The sequence below is a fragment of the Crinia signifera genome, chromosome 5 (assembly GCF_055691185.1).
Source record: "Crinia signifera chromosome 5, ASM5569118v1, whole genome shotgun sequence".
In the NCBI taxonomy this organism is placed as follows: Eukaryota; Metazoa; Chordata; class Amphibia; order Anura; family Myobatrachidae; genus Crinia; species Crinia signifera.
The window spans coordinates 68,477,266-68,491,710 of NC_139221.1; the positions used below are offsets into that span (position 1 = coordinate 68,477,266).

General features: G+C 40.4%; 1 protein-coding gene across 5 annotated transcripts in view; it reads right to left on the reverse strand.

Annotated features, from left to right (window-relative positions):
- The window catches only part of SNTG1 (syntrophin gamma 1), a 577,365-nt gene that overhangs the window by 197,251 nt on the left and 365,669 nt on the right, over positions 1–14,445 (reverse strand). For 4 of the 5 annotated variants that reach the window (XM_083187409.1, XM_083187408.1, XM_083187407.1 and 1 more), the window contains one exon: positions 14,168–14,302. The exons of the other annotated variant lie outside the window; for it this stretch is intronic. In XM_083187409.1, the coding sequence (XP_083043535.1) occupies positions 14,168–14,302 (135 nt within the window). The remainder of the gene's footprint in view (positions 1–14,167; positions 14,303–14,445) is intronic. 5 annotated transcript variants of the gene reach the window in all.

Here is a 14,445-nt window from a genome sequence, read left to right on the forward strand (position 1 = left end):
CGTCCTAGATTCCTTTCTAGTAGAAAATAGGGTGTGTGACAGTTCCTTATATTGGCCCTTGATATACTTGTACATGTTGAGCATTTTATAAGTATGATTTAAACATGATTTAGAGATAGATTAAATGTGAGGAATAAAGGACAGTTTAGAGTCAAGGATGACCCATAGGCAGCGAGCTTGTGGAGTAGAATTGACTGTTGTGTTTTAAACAATGATATCAGGTTGGTAACTACTCTTGGCTGGTGGGAATATAATTAGTTCTGTTTTGGAAATGTTGAGCTTGAGGTGGCGAGATGACATCCAAGATGAAATGGCAGAAAGGCATTTAAAGACACAAAGCAATACTGATGTGTCAGTTCAGGGGAGGATAGATAGATTTGAGTATCATCAGCATACAGATGATACTGAAAACTGAGCTGATGCTTGCCAAGAAAGGAGGTATAGATTTAGAAAAGCAGAGGACCTAAGACTTAGCCCTGGGGTATTCCAAATGACAGAGGAGGAGGTAGAATCAGAGAAGCGAACACTGAAAGAGTGATTAGATAGGTACTGTAGGTTTGGAACCAGGGCCTTTAGATTTTATGATCATGTACTGTCACTTCATGCTGGTTGCATTGTGTCCATAATTCCTGTATGAGAACTGTTTCTAAACAGATTGCAGTTCTGATATATCCAACAAAGTCTGTTTTGAAACCCCCAATGGGCCTCACTCCTTTCTTTTAGGAATGTGATTCCAGATTCTGCACTTGAATAATACATTATATATATATGTTACAATATTATTTATTACCATCTATTTATATAGAGCACACACACACACACACAGCTCCCATTTTCTGAAAGTTGGAAATCGGAACACACACATTGTGAAGCTGCGTTGGCACCTAAAAAAGTGGTGTGGCAAGAATGATGCTCAATCTGGCCATGCCCCTGTTTCGGTCACTGTAGAAGCATGGCCAGCCCCTTCTTTTGAGCTAGGTGAGTACCCCCTCACCCCACCATTTGCCTATGGGCAGGACATGGGACAATCATTAAAAATCACAACTGTCCTGCGAAAATCTCAATTGATAGATATAAATGTATACTGCACGGGATGATGGTGTTTTTTCTTCACTGTATTGCTGTTATTTAATCTGGTACATAATGCATACCGTTTTTACTATATATATTGATCAATGGGCCCGGCAGTGGTGGATTTTTCACTAGGCATTTGAGGCACTTGCATAGGGGAGGCACTTTGTGGGGGGCGGCACACCAATCTAACAAGGGGATAGGGGAGGGGCAGTTAATAATGTGCCAAACGGCAGCCAGACCCCTAAATTCATCCCTGGGGCCCGTACCATGCACTTGTGAATGGTTGGCCAAACCTCTAAGCATGGGCTCCTATCACTGCATTCCCCTTCATGCCCCAGTCCTGCACTGCCTAGTTAGTATATCATCCACAGATTAACCAAGTAAGGACAGATAAGTATTAAAGAAGGATAAGTGAAGAGATCATGAAATGGTATAGATTTAATAGACATGTTTTAATTATTTAAAATGGCATAGGAGGAATTGAATAAGAAACCACAGCACCTGCTTCAGAGACAGACAGATTTGCTCAACCTATGCATCATCAAACTGTATATAGCAGATGTGCAATAATATGTTGCACGACGCTAAGAAATAAATTGTGGTTGTATTGTTGGAAATATGTACTGTACGTACAATGGTGATTTTGCAGAGTAATGTACACACCATTTGTAGTTGATCCAATCAAATGTCAAAATGTCAAAAGTCTAGTCTAAACCAGGTAATATGGTTTATTGGTAAGTGATGGTACAGCTGTAACTCAGTGACAGTGGCGTAAATTCAGTCCAGTTGCCCGGAGGCAAGATATATATTGGTGCCCCCCACACACACAACCCTATATAACCTTATATAAAATATATATTTCTGTCAGAAATATTGATAGATAGATAGAGAACACATATATTTCAGAAGTCAGCCACAGAAGCAATATCATTTGCTTTTAAATAACTGAATTAAACTTCCAGGGGAAGGAGAGGTGCCCCCTTGATAGCAGGAGCCCGGCGGCAGATGACTCCATTGCCTCCCAGAGTTCTGCCTCTGCTCAGTGGTATACTGGTTTATAGCTTGTAGCAGAGAGGGGTTCTGTGTACTTGATGTGGGTACCAGGTAAGGGTGCTGAAACAGTAGTATCGCAGAGGGATTCTTGCAAGTTTGGAGCTATGGGGGTGATGTCCATCCATGTCTCATACACAGTAACAAGATGTGCACAGTGCATGAGCAGTAGTAACTTCAGTGACCATCTTGGTAAGGGAATGAAGCATCATCCTCAGAGGAGCAGTGTTGGAGAATGCATACTAGTACATGCCATTCTGACATACTGTATATCCAATGTTAATGACCACTGATGGGATTTCAAGGTAGACCAGAAAGCTATAAATCTTATATAAATTTATCTAGGTCTTACCTTTAAATAGAGCCCATATCCCCCCTTTTTCCCCAATATTTGTGTATATATTGTATACTTGAAGGTAAGGCTCCTTCATTCTGGCACTGGCACCCCTCCCATCTACCCTCAGGTGTTTTAATTAGCACAGGTTCCTAAATTGCAGACTACATATTAATATGGGCTCTATTTGAAGGTAAGACCTAGATAAATTTATATAATGTGTTAGTATTAGAAATGTTAGGGACCCATCTAAAGAAGTTCATCTGGACGTGGTGGATGGGCCCACATATGTGCTAAGAACTTCAATTATACTCCATGTTAATTGTAAGAGTTTATCAAAATTATTTTTACTATCAGTGTTCTTAGCACCTAGAGTGTGTATCAGTATTATTCTTTTTTTTCCCTGTATGGTACTAGAAGCCTTAACTTGGTAGCACCTCTAATTATGTTTAAAAATATGGTGTGCAGTCCAGTCCCCCCCCCCCCCCCCCCTCTTTCCCCTTTAGTCTAATGATGTAGTGTGATGAAGTAGCTTGGATAGGTGGATATAATGATTGAATGTAGTGTGGGGAAGAAATGTAGTGAAATAAAGTGTGGGGAGGTAGTGCAAGCATACAGAGCAAAAATGTAGGGTAGGGAGGTAATGTAGTGTGGGGAGGTAGTATTGGGAAGTAGTGTGGGGAGGCAGTGTAGTGATGTAGTTTGGGGAGGTAGAGCAGTGATGTAATTTGGGGAGATAGTGTAGTGATGTAGTGTAGTAAAGTATATGAAGTGTGGGGAGGTAGGGCAGAGATGTAGTGTGGGGAAGTAGTGCATCTATGTAGCGTGGGGAGGTAGTATAGCAATGTAGTGAGGGGAGGTAGTATATTGACATAGTGTGGAGAGGAATTATAGCAATGTGCAGTAATGTGGTGAGGTAGTATAGCATTGTAGTGTGGAGAGGTAGTATAGGGATGTAGTCTGGGGAGGTAGAACTGTGATGTAGTGTACGGAGGTATTATAGCAATGTAGTGAGGGGAGGTAGTATATTGAGGTAGTGTGGTGAGGTAGTATAGCAATGTAGTGTGAGGCGGTAGGGCAGAGATGTAGTGTGGGGATGAAGTAAAGCAATGTAGTATAGCAATGTAGTGTACAGAGGTAGTATAGCAATGTAGTGAGGCGATGTAGTATATTGAGGTAGTGTGGGAGCAGGGGCGAATCTAGACTTTACTTCTAGGGGGCGGTTTACGGTTTAATATTGACCCTCCCCATCCAATCCTGACTCCTCCCCTTCCCAGTCCTTACTCCTCAAATTAGACAAAAACTTAATTCTCTAATTTAAAAATAATTTGTTTTATTTTTTCTTTTAAATTGACAATTTGGTGTAAATTTTTTTTTTTTTTTGGGGGGGGGGGGCATTATTTCTTTGTGAAAATTATTTATTCCTTATACATTTATTGTGTATATCCAATGAAGTTAGTTGTGTAAGTCCACTGACTTACAGACAACTTCACCGGCATCTGCAGTAGCACAGCTGTGGGACTCCAACACTGTCTAAACCACAGAGCGCACCTCAGCCCTGGCTGGCCAAAAGCCTTGGCACTCCCCAGCGTCTCCCCCATGCCTGCTTCTTTTTCAATGCCCTGCGACCTCCTCCTCCTTCAGCTGCACAGAAGTCAATGCTGTGGCCGGATGCCGGGACCTTCACCGCTGCAGGAGGACCCTTCACCATCCGCCCGGCACCTCAGCAGTAGCCAGACCCAGCTCTTCACAATACAGGCAGCTCCCTGACACTGACACCCCACAGCTTTAGACCGCCAGAGGAGCCCACTGCAGGAACCGCAGGGATCTTCACTTTTGCTGGCTGCCCGCAGCTCTCCGTCATCTGCAGCTTGGAAACTTAGATGGCTTCAGGCGTCTATACTGCACCTGGACGCCCGGAGGCTGCACCCACAGCCGCCCACTATCTTCAGCGGCCGTCCATGGACACCAGCAGTGGCCGGACCAGGTCCTACATCTTCAGCAAGGGCAGATCAAGACTTTATTTTTCTAGGGCGACTGCCCACTTCACCCCCCCCTCCCCCTCTGTATGCGTCCATGGTAGTGAGGTAGTATATTGAGGTGGTGTGAGGTAGTGTGGCCACTACCTCCCCACACTACACTGTAGAGTGGGGATGTAGTAATGTATAGCGATTTAGTGTGGATAGGTAGTATAGCAATGTAGTGTGGGAAATTAATGCAGTGATACTCATAATTTGTCACCATATCCACCTAGGGACAATATATATATGGCACTGATCACTCTAATGGGCCCTACACACGGGCTGACGAGCGTTCTGAGCAGAGCTACTTCAATCAAAATGCTCAGTCTCTCTGCAGCACTGAGTCCTGAGCGAGGTGTCAAGGTCAGTGTTCTCCATTGAGAACATCGGTCCGACCGAAAAGAACCTGTGTGCAGGTTATTAATCACCACCAGATTCAGTCCAACGGGGCTGTGCATTTAAATGGCTGTGTGGTCCACACACGCACACAGCAAATTACAGGCATTTCAGGCATTTTCTAAGTGATTTAGTAAAATCGCTCAGAAAATGCCTGAATGTCGCCCCATGTGCAGGGCCTATAACTGCGACAATAGGTCATTCCTATCTTTCATCTCCAGGTATGTGGACCTCAATCTGGCACTGACTGTACTAAATATGTTTTTATTTCAAAAGGAACAATTCAATTTCCTTGCAAGATATTTAACAACAAGCTAATATTACTGATGTTCAGAAATGCTGATTTTACAGTGTTCTTGATACAGGATCTTACAGTACATTTGATTTAAGATCCCCTTAGAAATGTATCCTGTAATGTACCTACTTATTACTTTTATAATTTGATCCTCTGTAAGTGTTATGGAGACTGAACCTTGAGCCGCAGTCTATACGATCTATTGATTAATGATAAAAGTTAATGTCAACAAATGATGCAATCTTCTGGAGTTCCTAGATTTATCGGTTACAAGGACGGTACGCAACCAAGAAATCACTATTTCTTTTTTATGGCAGGGAAATACAAGCCTGAATGAAAAAGAGTATTAAGTGATGTGTTTTTCAGGAGCATTATGTTGCATTTAAAACATAACTGTTATAAATAAATACATAGAGCAAAAAGATTACAGTGAATCCTAATTATAAAAAATATCGGTACTTATGTATTATCTGGGCTCCCATGTTAAATGCACCCCATTTTTTCATACCCCTACTATCCAACTACGCATGGAGTTGACTTTATATAGTGTGGCGAGGGCAGCGAGCCACCGTGCCCGAAGCGTGGCGAGCGCAGCGAGCCCCGCAAGGGGACGCGGTCTCATAAGAAAAACGGGAGCCCAGATATTACATAAGTACCAAAATATCTAAATAAAAATTCAAGGGGATATTCAGTCCGGTGTCACAACTGTCAGGCTGGCCCGACAACCATGACCCAGTCCAATTCTCGGCAAGCTCGGCGTCAGCTCAGCAGGCCGAGCGCCGAAAAGGGGTAGTGGGTGCGAGATACGGACGTAAATTGTCAAGCTGCGGCCGGGAGCTCATCAATTCCTGGCCGTTCTCGGCAGAACGGGCCCGACTGCTTGTGAAGTCGGGCCCGTTCTGCCGAGATCCCTGTTCAATGCTGCCGGGGAAGACAACATTGAATAGGGCCCTGCCATATTTCCCCCGTCGGAAATAGCGGTGGGAGATTGAATACCCACAAGAACTAAAAATCTATTTTCTTGAATGAGAAAGATAAATTTATTAAATCTTCTAAAAATGAAAAAAAGTGATGTTGCCTATAGCAACCAATCTGATTATGTCTATAATTTTCTAGGATGAAATAGAGAAATGATAGACAGAATGTTATTGGTTGCTATGGGCAACATCACCACTTTTCTTTTTTTTTTTTAATTTGCAAATTTATCCTGTCGAATTTAACAGAGCCAGGACAATCAATTGATATAAAGACTGTGCGTCTGGCACATATTTATTGGGTGCAATTAAAAACTGGCATGGTGCACTCCCACAGCAATCAGACCTCTACAACAGCAGCAGTTAAATTGCATTTTTAATAAGTCTATCTACCATTCTGAATTACAGGTTGAGTATCCCTTATCCAAAATGCTCAGGACCACAAGCTGTTTGGAGAAGGGATTTTTTCGGATTTTTTGGAATATTTTTTCGTCCATACTTACCTGGTCCCCTGGTGGTGCCCTGATGGTCCCCCATGTCCACGGTGGCCTTCAGGATCCTCTTCATTGGCATCTCCAGTCCCAGGGGTGCACTGCATGAGTGTACGGGCGCGCCAGTGATATCACCTGCGCACTCGCGCAATGCACCCCTGGGACCAGAGATGCTGGAGGCCTCCGTGACATCGGCGGATGAGCTAAGTATGATAAAAAGGAGTGGGGAGAAAAAAACCAAAAATATTCTAAAAAACCCACATTTTTTAGAATATTTTGTTTTTTGGAAAACACGGATAAGGGAGACCCAACATATTAACCTTTGTTTTAAATAATTATTTATGTAGTCCTAACATATTCTACTGTACTTTATAATTAGGATTTTTTTTTTCAAAGTTTATCTTTTAAAATTCTACCAAGTATATATTTCTTACTAAGGGAAGTCTCAGAATATTTTTCTTTCACTGTGATTCTAGAAAGATTCATTTTTCAAGGCTTTTTATATAGTTGTGCAATCTATCCGTGAACTAGACTTGGGAAGGTGACTCCAATGTATTTAATAATCTTGGTAAAATAATAGGGCCCACCTTCTGTATTCAGTGCAAACATTGGGCTTGAAACTAGAAGTTTTGTTCTACTGGGGAAAGGCAGTAAGTTTGGTGCGACCGTAGACCTTTTTTCTAGTTGTGGCACATTAACAAAGAGTTATGTCTTTAGTAAAATAGATCAATTGAAAATTCTAAAAATATCTAGAAAATATATAGAATAATATAAATACAATTTTACAAAGAGATATTAATCAGATTATACAGATCACACAGCTACAGGTTTTACAGCTATTCCATATACTTTCTGGTCTAATTTAGCTGTGACCTTCATTGACTTTAATAGTTATGGGCTATTGCTGAATGTTCATTTTGGTTAAACTTTTAAGAGCATTTGGCAAACTCAGTAGGCAAAGTGTCTGTATTTACTTAACTGAACGGTAGTACAAGCTTATTGTAATTGAAATGGGTGAGAAGGATGAGTTCTTGACTACAATATTTATAAAAAAAACAACCAATTTTAACTCAAAGTTGTGCCCTTCAGTAAACACTCACCCTGGAAAATATAAATCATATACTGAATTCATCAACAGATTATGCAAATATATTTTTATATTTGTTAGCATACATGTCCTTTAAACAAGGTTAATTTAATTGTTTAAAACATGATTGAATTAAATGTCAGCATCCCCTCTTTGTATTCCCAGAACTGCCAGTGACATTCTCCATAATGTGCACTGGGATGCCTATATTTGTGCAGTACATGGGCCAGATAGCAAGAAGGTGATGCAAAGAAGAAGAGGATTACATGGGTTGATTCGAGGACTTGGGTGAATTGAGGACCTTACCTGTATGGAGTAAGGTAAGGTCCTCAATAAAACTTTGAGGAATGAGGCTATTGACTTGAGGTAAAGGGGTCGAGAGGGTTATTTATCACTGTGTGAATGGGATTATTGATATGTCCTAAAAGGGGGAAAGTACATTTTTTTCTATACAAAATTAAATTATTGATTTAAGGTAACAGAGGAGAACATTTCTCACTGTGCAGAATGAGATTTCTTACTCAGACCCAGGGCCGGATTATAATGGGGGCACAAGGGGTCAGTGCCCCTGGGCCCCCCTCTAGCTAGGGGCCCCCTGTGGTTGGCATGTATTTTTCAAAAAAAAAACATTTTTTTTTTTTAGCTAAAGGTTTTGTGCATGGGAGTGGGGTAGTGCTGCAGCTTCACCTATCTGCCAATGTGACAATGATTAATGGTGCTGAGCATTGGGAGCCAAGTGTGCAGTGCATTACTGGGAGTTGACTAAGTCCCATGACACTTTGCACCAAAGGGCAGAGACTGAGACGTTTGTGCTGAGCTCTGATTGGTGGAGCTCATTACATGCTTCTCAGGCCCATGGATAACAGCAGCAGCAGCCTAGTCATGGTAGGGTTTTTTTTTAAATCAGAGGCAGCACTGGGACTGTGAGGTCTCCTACAGAGTAAGGTGCAGAGGGACAAACACAGGCTTTTCATGTGGTATGTATGTACAGTATGTATGTATGTATGTATGTGTGTATGTATGTGTGTGTATGTATATATATATATATATATATATATATATATATATATATATATATATATAGACGATCAGGAAGGAACCAAGCACGACTCCAGTGCCGTGCTTGGTTCCTTCCTGATGTGGGGATCCTATCGTCTATCTTACCTCTGCAAGGGCACGCTGGCAGCTGAATTGCTTTGAGTGGAGTGCCGGTCCACCAGTCCTATTACACTATTACTATTATTATTATGATATATTTTAATGCACCACACAGTTTCAGCAGTGCCTTACAGTCAATATACATGTTACAGCGAAAACAGACATATTAATTGTGCAGGTTATATATATATATATATATATATATATATATATATATATATATATATATATATATATATATATAGCAAAACGGAAAGAAATGAGGTGGCACTTGGAGACTTGTACAGGTGGTATAAACGTGTATTCAAACAAACATGAGCATATATATAATGCAATTTTAAGCAGGCAGCGGCACTCCACAACTTAGTATGTGCAGTATGCACATACTAAGTCGTGGAGTGCCGCTGCCTCCTTGAAGTTGCATCCTACTTATGTATCCAGAGGGCACCCGCGCCAATTGCATCACTTATGGAGAGTGCCGGTCTGAACAGAAAATATATATATATATATATATATATATATATATATATATATATATATATATAGATGGGGGGAACAAGATGGCACTCAGAGGACTTTTCTTGGATCAAAAAGTGTATTAAACACAGCATACTGTATATACAGTAGTCCAGATATAAGCGGCACAGCACATATAAAAATCCAGATTCTTGCTGGGGTGTCTATCTCAGAAAGATAAGTCCAAAAGACCACTTCCATACACATAGTCAATTTATAGAGAGCACTCACCAGGCTGTTAAATCATCCAAAGCAGATAGTTTTTTTCACACAGTGCATTGGTCGACGTTTCGGTCCATTCAGGGACCTTTTTGAAGACCACCCTTGAAAGTTGAAGCTTTTCCCTCATCAACCAGACAGGGTTTAAATACCCATGCAGCTCATTACCCCAGCAGCCCGCCCCAGAAGTGGACTTCCATATGAATAATCAACTATTATGCCAAAAAAATGCATAGTATCATAAGCTTAAGCATATTATTAAATAGCTGCACACACACTTAACTCAACTTACTTAAATAGCCCAAAGCCTACAGCGTTACATTCTCACTCAGATGCGGTGTGCGCCCCCCACCCAAATAAATAAATAATCACCTTCAAATGATTTTCTTAGTCTGTGCAAGTGTGTGTAACTCTGACCCTTCTGCCAACAGAGACATGCTGATCGAGGCCGGAGCTGATGTCACACACTCTCCCTGAAAATGCGGAGGCACACCTGTGTTTTTCAGGACACTCCCAGAAAACTCCAGGAAACCACCCAAAAAAGTTTGCTTCCTGTAATTCAAATTGTGAGGGAATTGCTAGAAAAGTAATCCCTGTTTTGTGTCTCTGTTTGGCCTCACGCATGCATGAACAGTACAGTATTTAGGATTCAATAGCTCCCAAAATTAGAAGACCACAAAGCCAATGACTGACAAACTAAATACTGCATGGATGGTGTGACACTTGGGAAACCCACTCTATGCAGACAGACATGAGATGATGAGTCATGGGGAGTTGAAGCCATGCAAGCTCTTGGATATACCAAGCACTTGTGATACATCCCCCCAGCCCATTACAGAGATGCTCTTTGAATATGTTCTTAATACATTGATGAACAAGTGAAGAAAGAAATAAAGTGAAGAAAAGTCCAAGCAAAGAATGAAAAGTCAAGGTTTAGGAGGGACAGTAAGCTTTGGTGAAAAAGTATGTTTTGAGTAATTTTTTGAAGATAAGGAGACTGATTAAAATTGGTAGAAAATCTCACTTAGGGCCTTATTCTAGTTTGCTCTTTCTGACAAAATCCTTCTTAGATGGACAAAACCATGTGCACTGCAGGGGGGGGGGGGGGGGGGGCAGGTGTAAAATGTGCAGAGATAATTAGATTTGGGTGAGTTATTTTGTTTCTGTGCAGGGTAAATACTGGCTGCTTTATTTTTACACTGCAATATAGATCTCCCTTTGAAGTTAAACCCCACCCAAATCTCATTCACTCTGCACAAGTGACATCTGCCCCACCTGCAGTGCACATGGTTTTGTCCATCTAAGAAGGATTTTCTCAGAAAGAGTGAACTAGAATAACCCCCTTAATGTGGGAATGAGTTATGAAAGAGGGCAGGTGGGAAGATCAGGAGAAGGTTTAAGAATAGGTGGCAAGTGGGAAATAGAGGCAGTAGTCAGAGACGGATGGAGTGGATGGGTGGGAGATGAGGTATGTAGAGATGAAGTCAGATGTATAGGAGGGAACAGAGTTATAGGAATGTTAGGATTTGAGGGTTAAGTTTGAAATGGATCCAGAGGGGGTTCAGGAGTCCGTAAAGAAGGCGGCAGAGAAGGGACACCAGCATAGACTTTTTAAAGGGGAAAAATAAATGGGTGGAAGCATTCACAAGGGTTTGTAGCGACAGGGAGAACAGAGAGATGGAAATTAAAATAGTTGAGCCGGGAGATGATGAGTACATGGATTACAGTTTTAGTGGCAACAGTGTTATTGTATTTATTACTGTATAAACAAGCACAAAACTTAGTGAAATTACTTTTATTCTCCACCAAATCATATCAGATTTTTTTTCTATACAGTAAATGGAATTGGACTCATGTTGCAAATGCCAGTGGCATTACAGTGGAAAAGACACTATGCAATGTAAAGAAATAAAATCATATGTAACTAATTAACATTCCCTTGTTTTCACAATAAAATTAAGCCACGTATTAGGCTAATCTGAGCAGAAATTTAGTAGATGAGGCAAAGTTTTATTTTAATGCTAAAGTAGGAGGAGGTTAGTCCTTAGATATAAAATGTTTACTCTTTTGCATAGTGCATCTCTTCTTTCAACTTCAATAAACACCCAGATCCACATCTGACACATAAAACAAGTCCTGGCAGTATAAACGACATTAATTATTAATTTATTAAACTCTACAAATATTATCATTTCGTATCACCACTTGTTGGACATCTCCTAATGCAAACACTGGCTCTGAAAAGACCATGTCCCGGTTAAGGATCCACTACCAAAAGAAACTTCAAGATGTAGCATGTAGTCTACATTGGTCTAGCATAGTGGTTCTGAACAATAACACTCTAGTATTTACAACAGGTGAGGCTTTAAGGATTTCTGTTTGTGGAATCAGGTGGGATAATTACTGACCCATAAAAATGAATGAACTCAATTGTGCATGATTCAAGCAATCCACAAAACGGGATATGGTCACTAGGTCTACAAGTATTAGGTCGACAATCATTAGGTCGACACCACTATGTCGACATGCATTAAGGTTGACATGAATGAAGGTCGACATGCAGGAAGGTCCACCTTCCCCATGTTGGCCTAAAGATTGTCAACCAATGACCCTGTCGACTTAACCCATGTTGACCTTCAGTCATGTCAACCTTCCTGCATGTCGACCTTAAGTCATATCGACCTTAATGCATGTCGACCTAGTGGATTCAACCTAATGCTTGTGAACCTAGTTGCTGTCTATCCAATGATCCATACCCCCACAAATTATACACTGTTGGGGGTACTTGTGGAGTGGAGTTTAGAATCATTAGTTAAAAGTCATCTAAAAATCTTTGTTGCTTAGTAAATTGCCTCAAATTGTAGTCCTCGTTGCAAGTAATCTCCTGCATCTGGAAAATTGCTATTAAATTACAGTTATGTGAAAACTACAATATCCACATAGGAATTTACAGCATAGGTACACATACAGTATACAGCAAACAGACACAGCCACCTGAACGTCTAAGTGTGTTGGGACCATTCAAATGCATTAATGCAAATCCAAGGTGTTTTGCACCGTGCAGTTAGTGCACCCCAAAGTAAACACCCACAGAATTGTTATATGTATATACTGTATGTGGAAACATTGATAGAAATCATAAAACTTAGTGAAATTACTTTTATTCTCCACAAAATCATATCAGATTTTTTTTCTATACAGTATATGGAATTGGACTCATGTTGCAAATGCCAGTGGCATTACAGTGGAAAAGACACTATGCAATGTAAAGAAATAAAACCATATGTAACTAATTAATAATTAATAGTAAAGACATTCCCTTGTTTTCACAATAAAATTAAGCCACGTATTAGGCTAATCTGAGCAGAAATTTAGTAGATGAGGCAAAGTTTTATTTTAATGCTAAAGTAGGAGGAGGTTAGTCCTTAGATATAAAATGTTTACTCTTTTGCATAGTGCATCTCTTCTTTCCACTTCAATAAACACCCAGATCCACATCTGACACATAAAACAAGTCCTGGCAGTATAAACGCCATTAATTATTAATTTGTTAAACTCTACAAATATTATCATTTCGTATCACCACTTGTTGGACATCTCCTAATGCAAACACTGGCTCTGAAAAGACCATGTCCCGGTTAAGGATCCACTACCAAAAGAAACTTCAAGATGTAGCCTGTAGTCTACAATGGTCTAGCATAGTGGTTCTGAACAATAACACTCTAGTATTTACAACAGGTGAGGCTTTAAGGATTTCTGTTTGTGGAATCAGGTGGGATAATTACTGACCCATAAAAATGAATGAACTCAATTGTGCAAGATTTAAGCAATCCACAAAACGGGATATGGTCACTAGGTCTACAAGTATTAGGTCGACAATCATTAGGTCGACACCACTATGTTGACATGCATTAAGGTTGACATGAATGAAGGTCGACATGCAGGAAGGTCCACCTTCCCCATGTTGGCCTAAAGATTGTCAACCAATGACCCTGTCGACTTAACCCATGTTGACCTTCAGTCATGTCAACCTTCCTGCATGTCGACCTTAAGTCATATCGACCTTAATGCATGTCGACCTAGTGGATTCAACCTAATGCTTGTGAACCTAGTTGCTGTCTATCCAATGATCCATACCCCCACAAATTATACACTGTTGGGGGTACTTGTGGAGTGGAGTTTAGAATCATTAGTTAAAAGTCATCTAAAAATCTTTGTTGCTAAGTAAATTGCCTCAAATTGTAGTCCTCGTTGCAAGTAATCTCCTGCATCTGGAAAATTGCTATTAAATTACAGTTATGTGAAAACTACAATATCCACATAGGAATTTACAGCATACGTACACATACAGTATACAGCAAACAGACACAGCCACCTGAACGTCTAAGTGTGTTGGGACCATTCAAATGCATTAATGCAAATCCAAGGTGTTTTGCACCGTGCAGTTAGTGCACCCCAAAGTAAACACCCACAGAATTGTTATATGTATATACTGTATGTGGAAACATTGATAGAAATCATAAAAGGTTCATTCTCACAGTTGTGTACTTACACCAGAGTAGAATGGTTCACCAGACACACAGATAACATCCTGCTCTTGAATCATCAAAATGTCTTTGGCTAAGTGGAGTCGAACTTTGAAAGGCTCTTGACTACCATCTTGTAACAAACAACTTCCTGTCTTTGCCTTCAAACAGAAGAAAAAAACTTTATTCAATACATTTTTTTTTTGCTAAATTATATTCTACTAAACAACATTAAGTTAAAGAATGTTCTGCATAATACATATGAGTGATACAAGAAGAAATACTCTGCTCGTAATTTTATGTT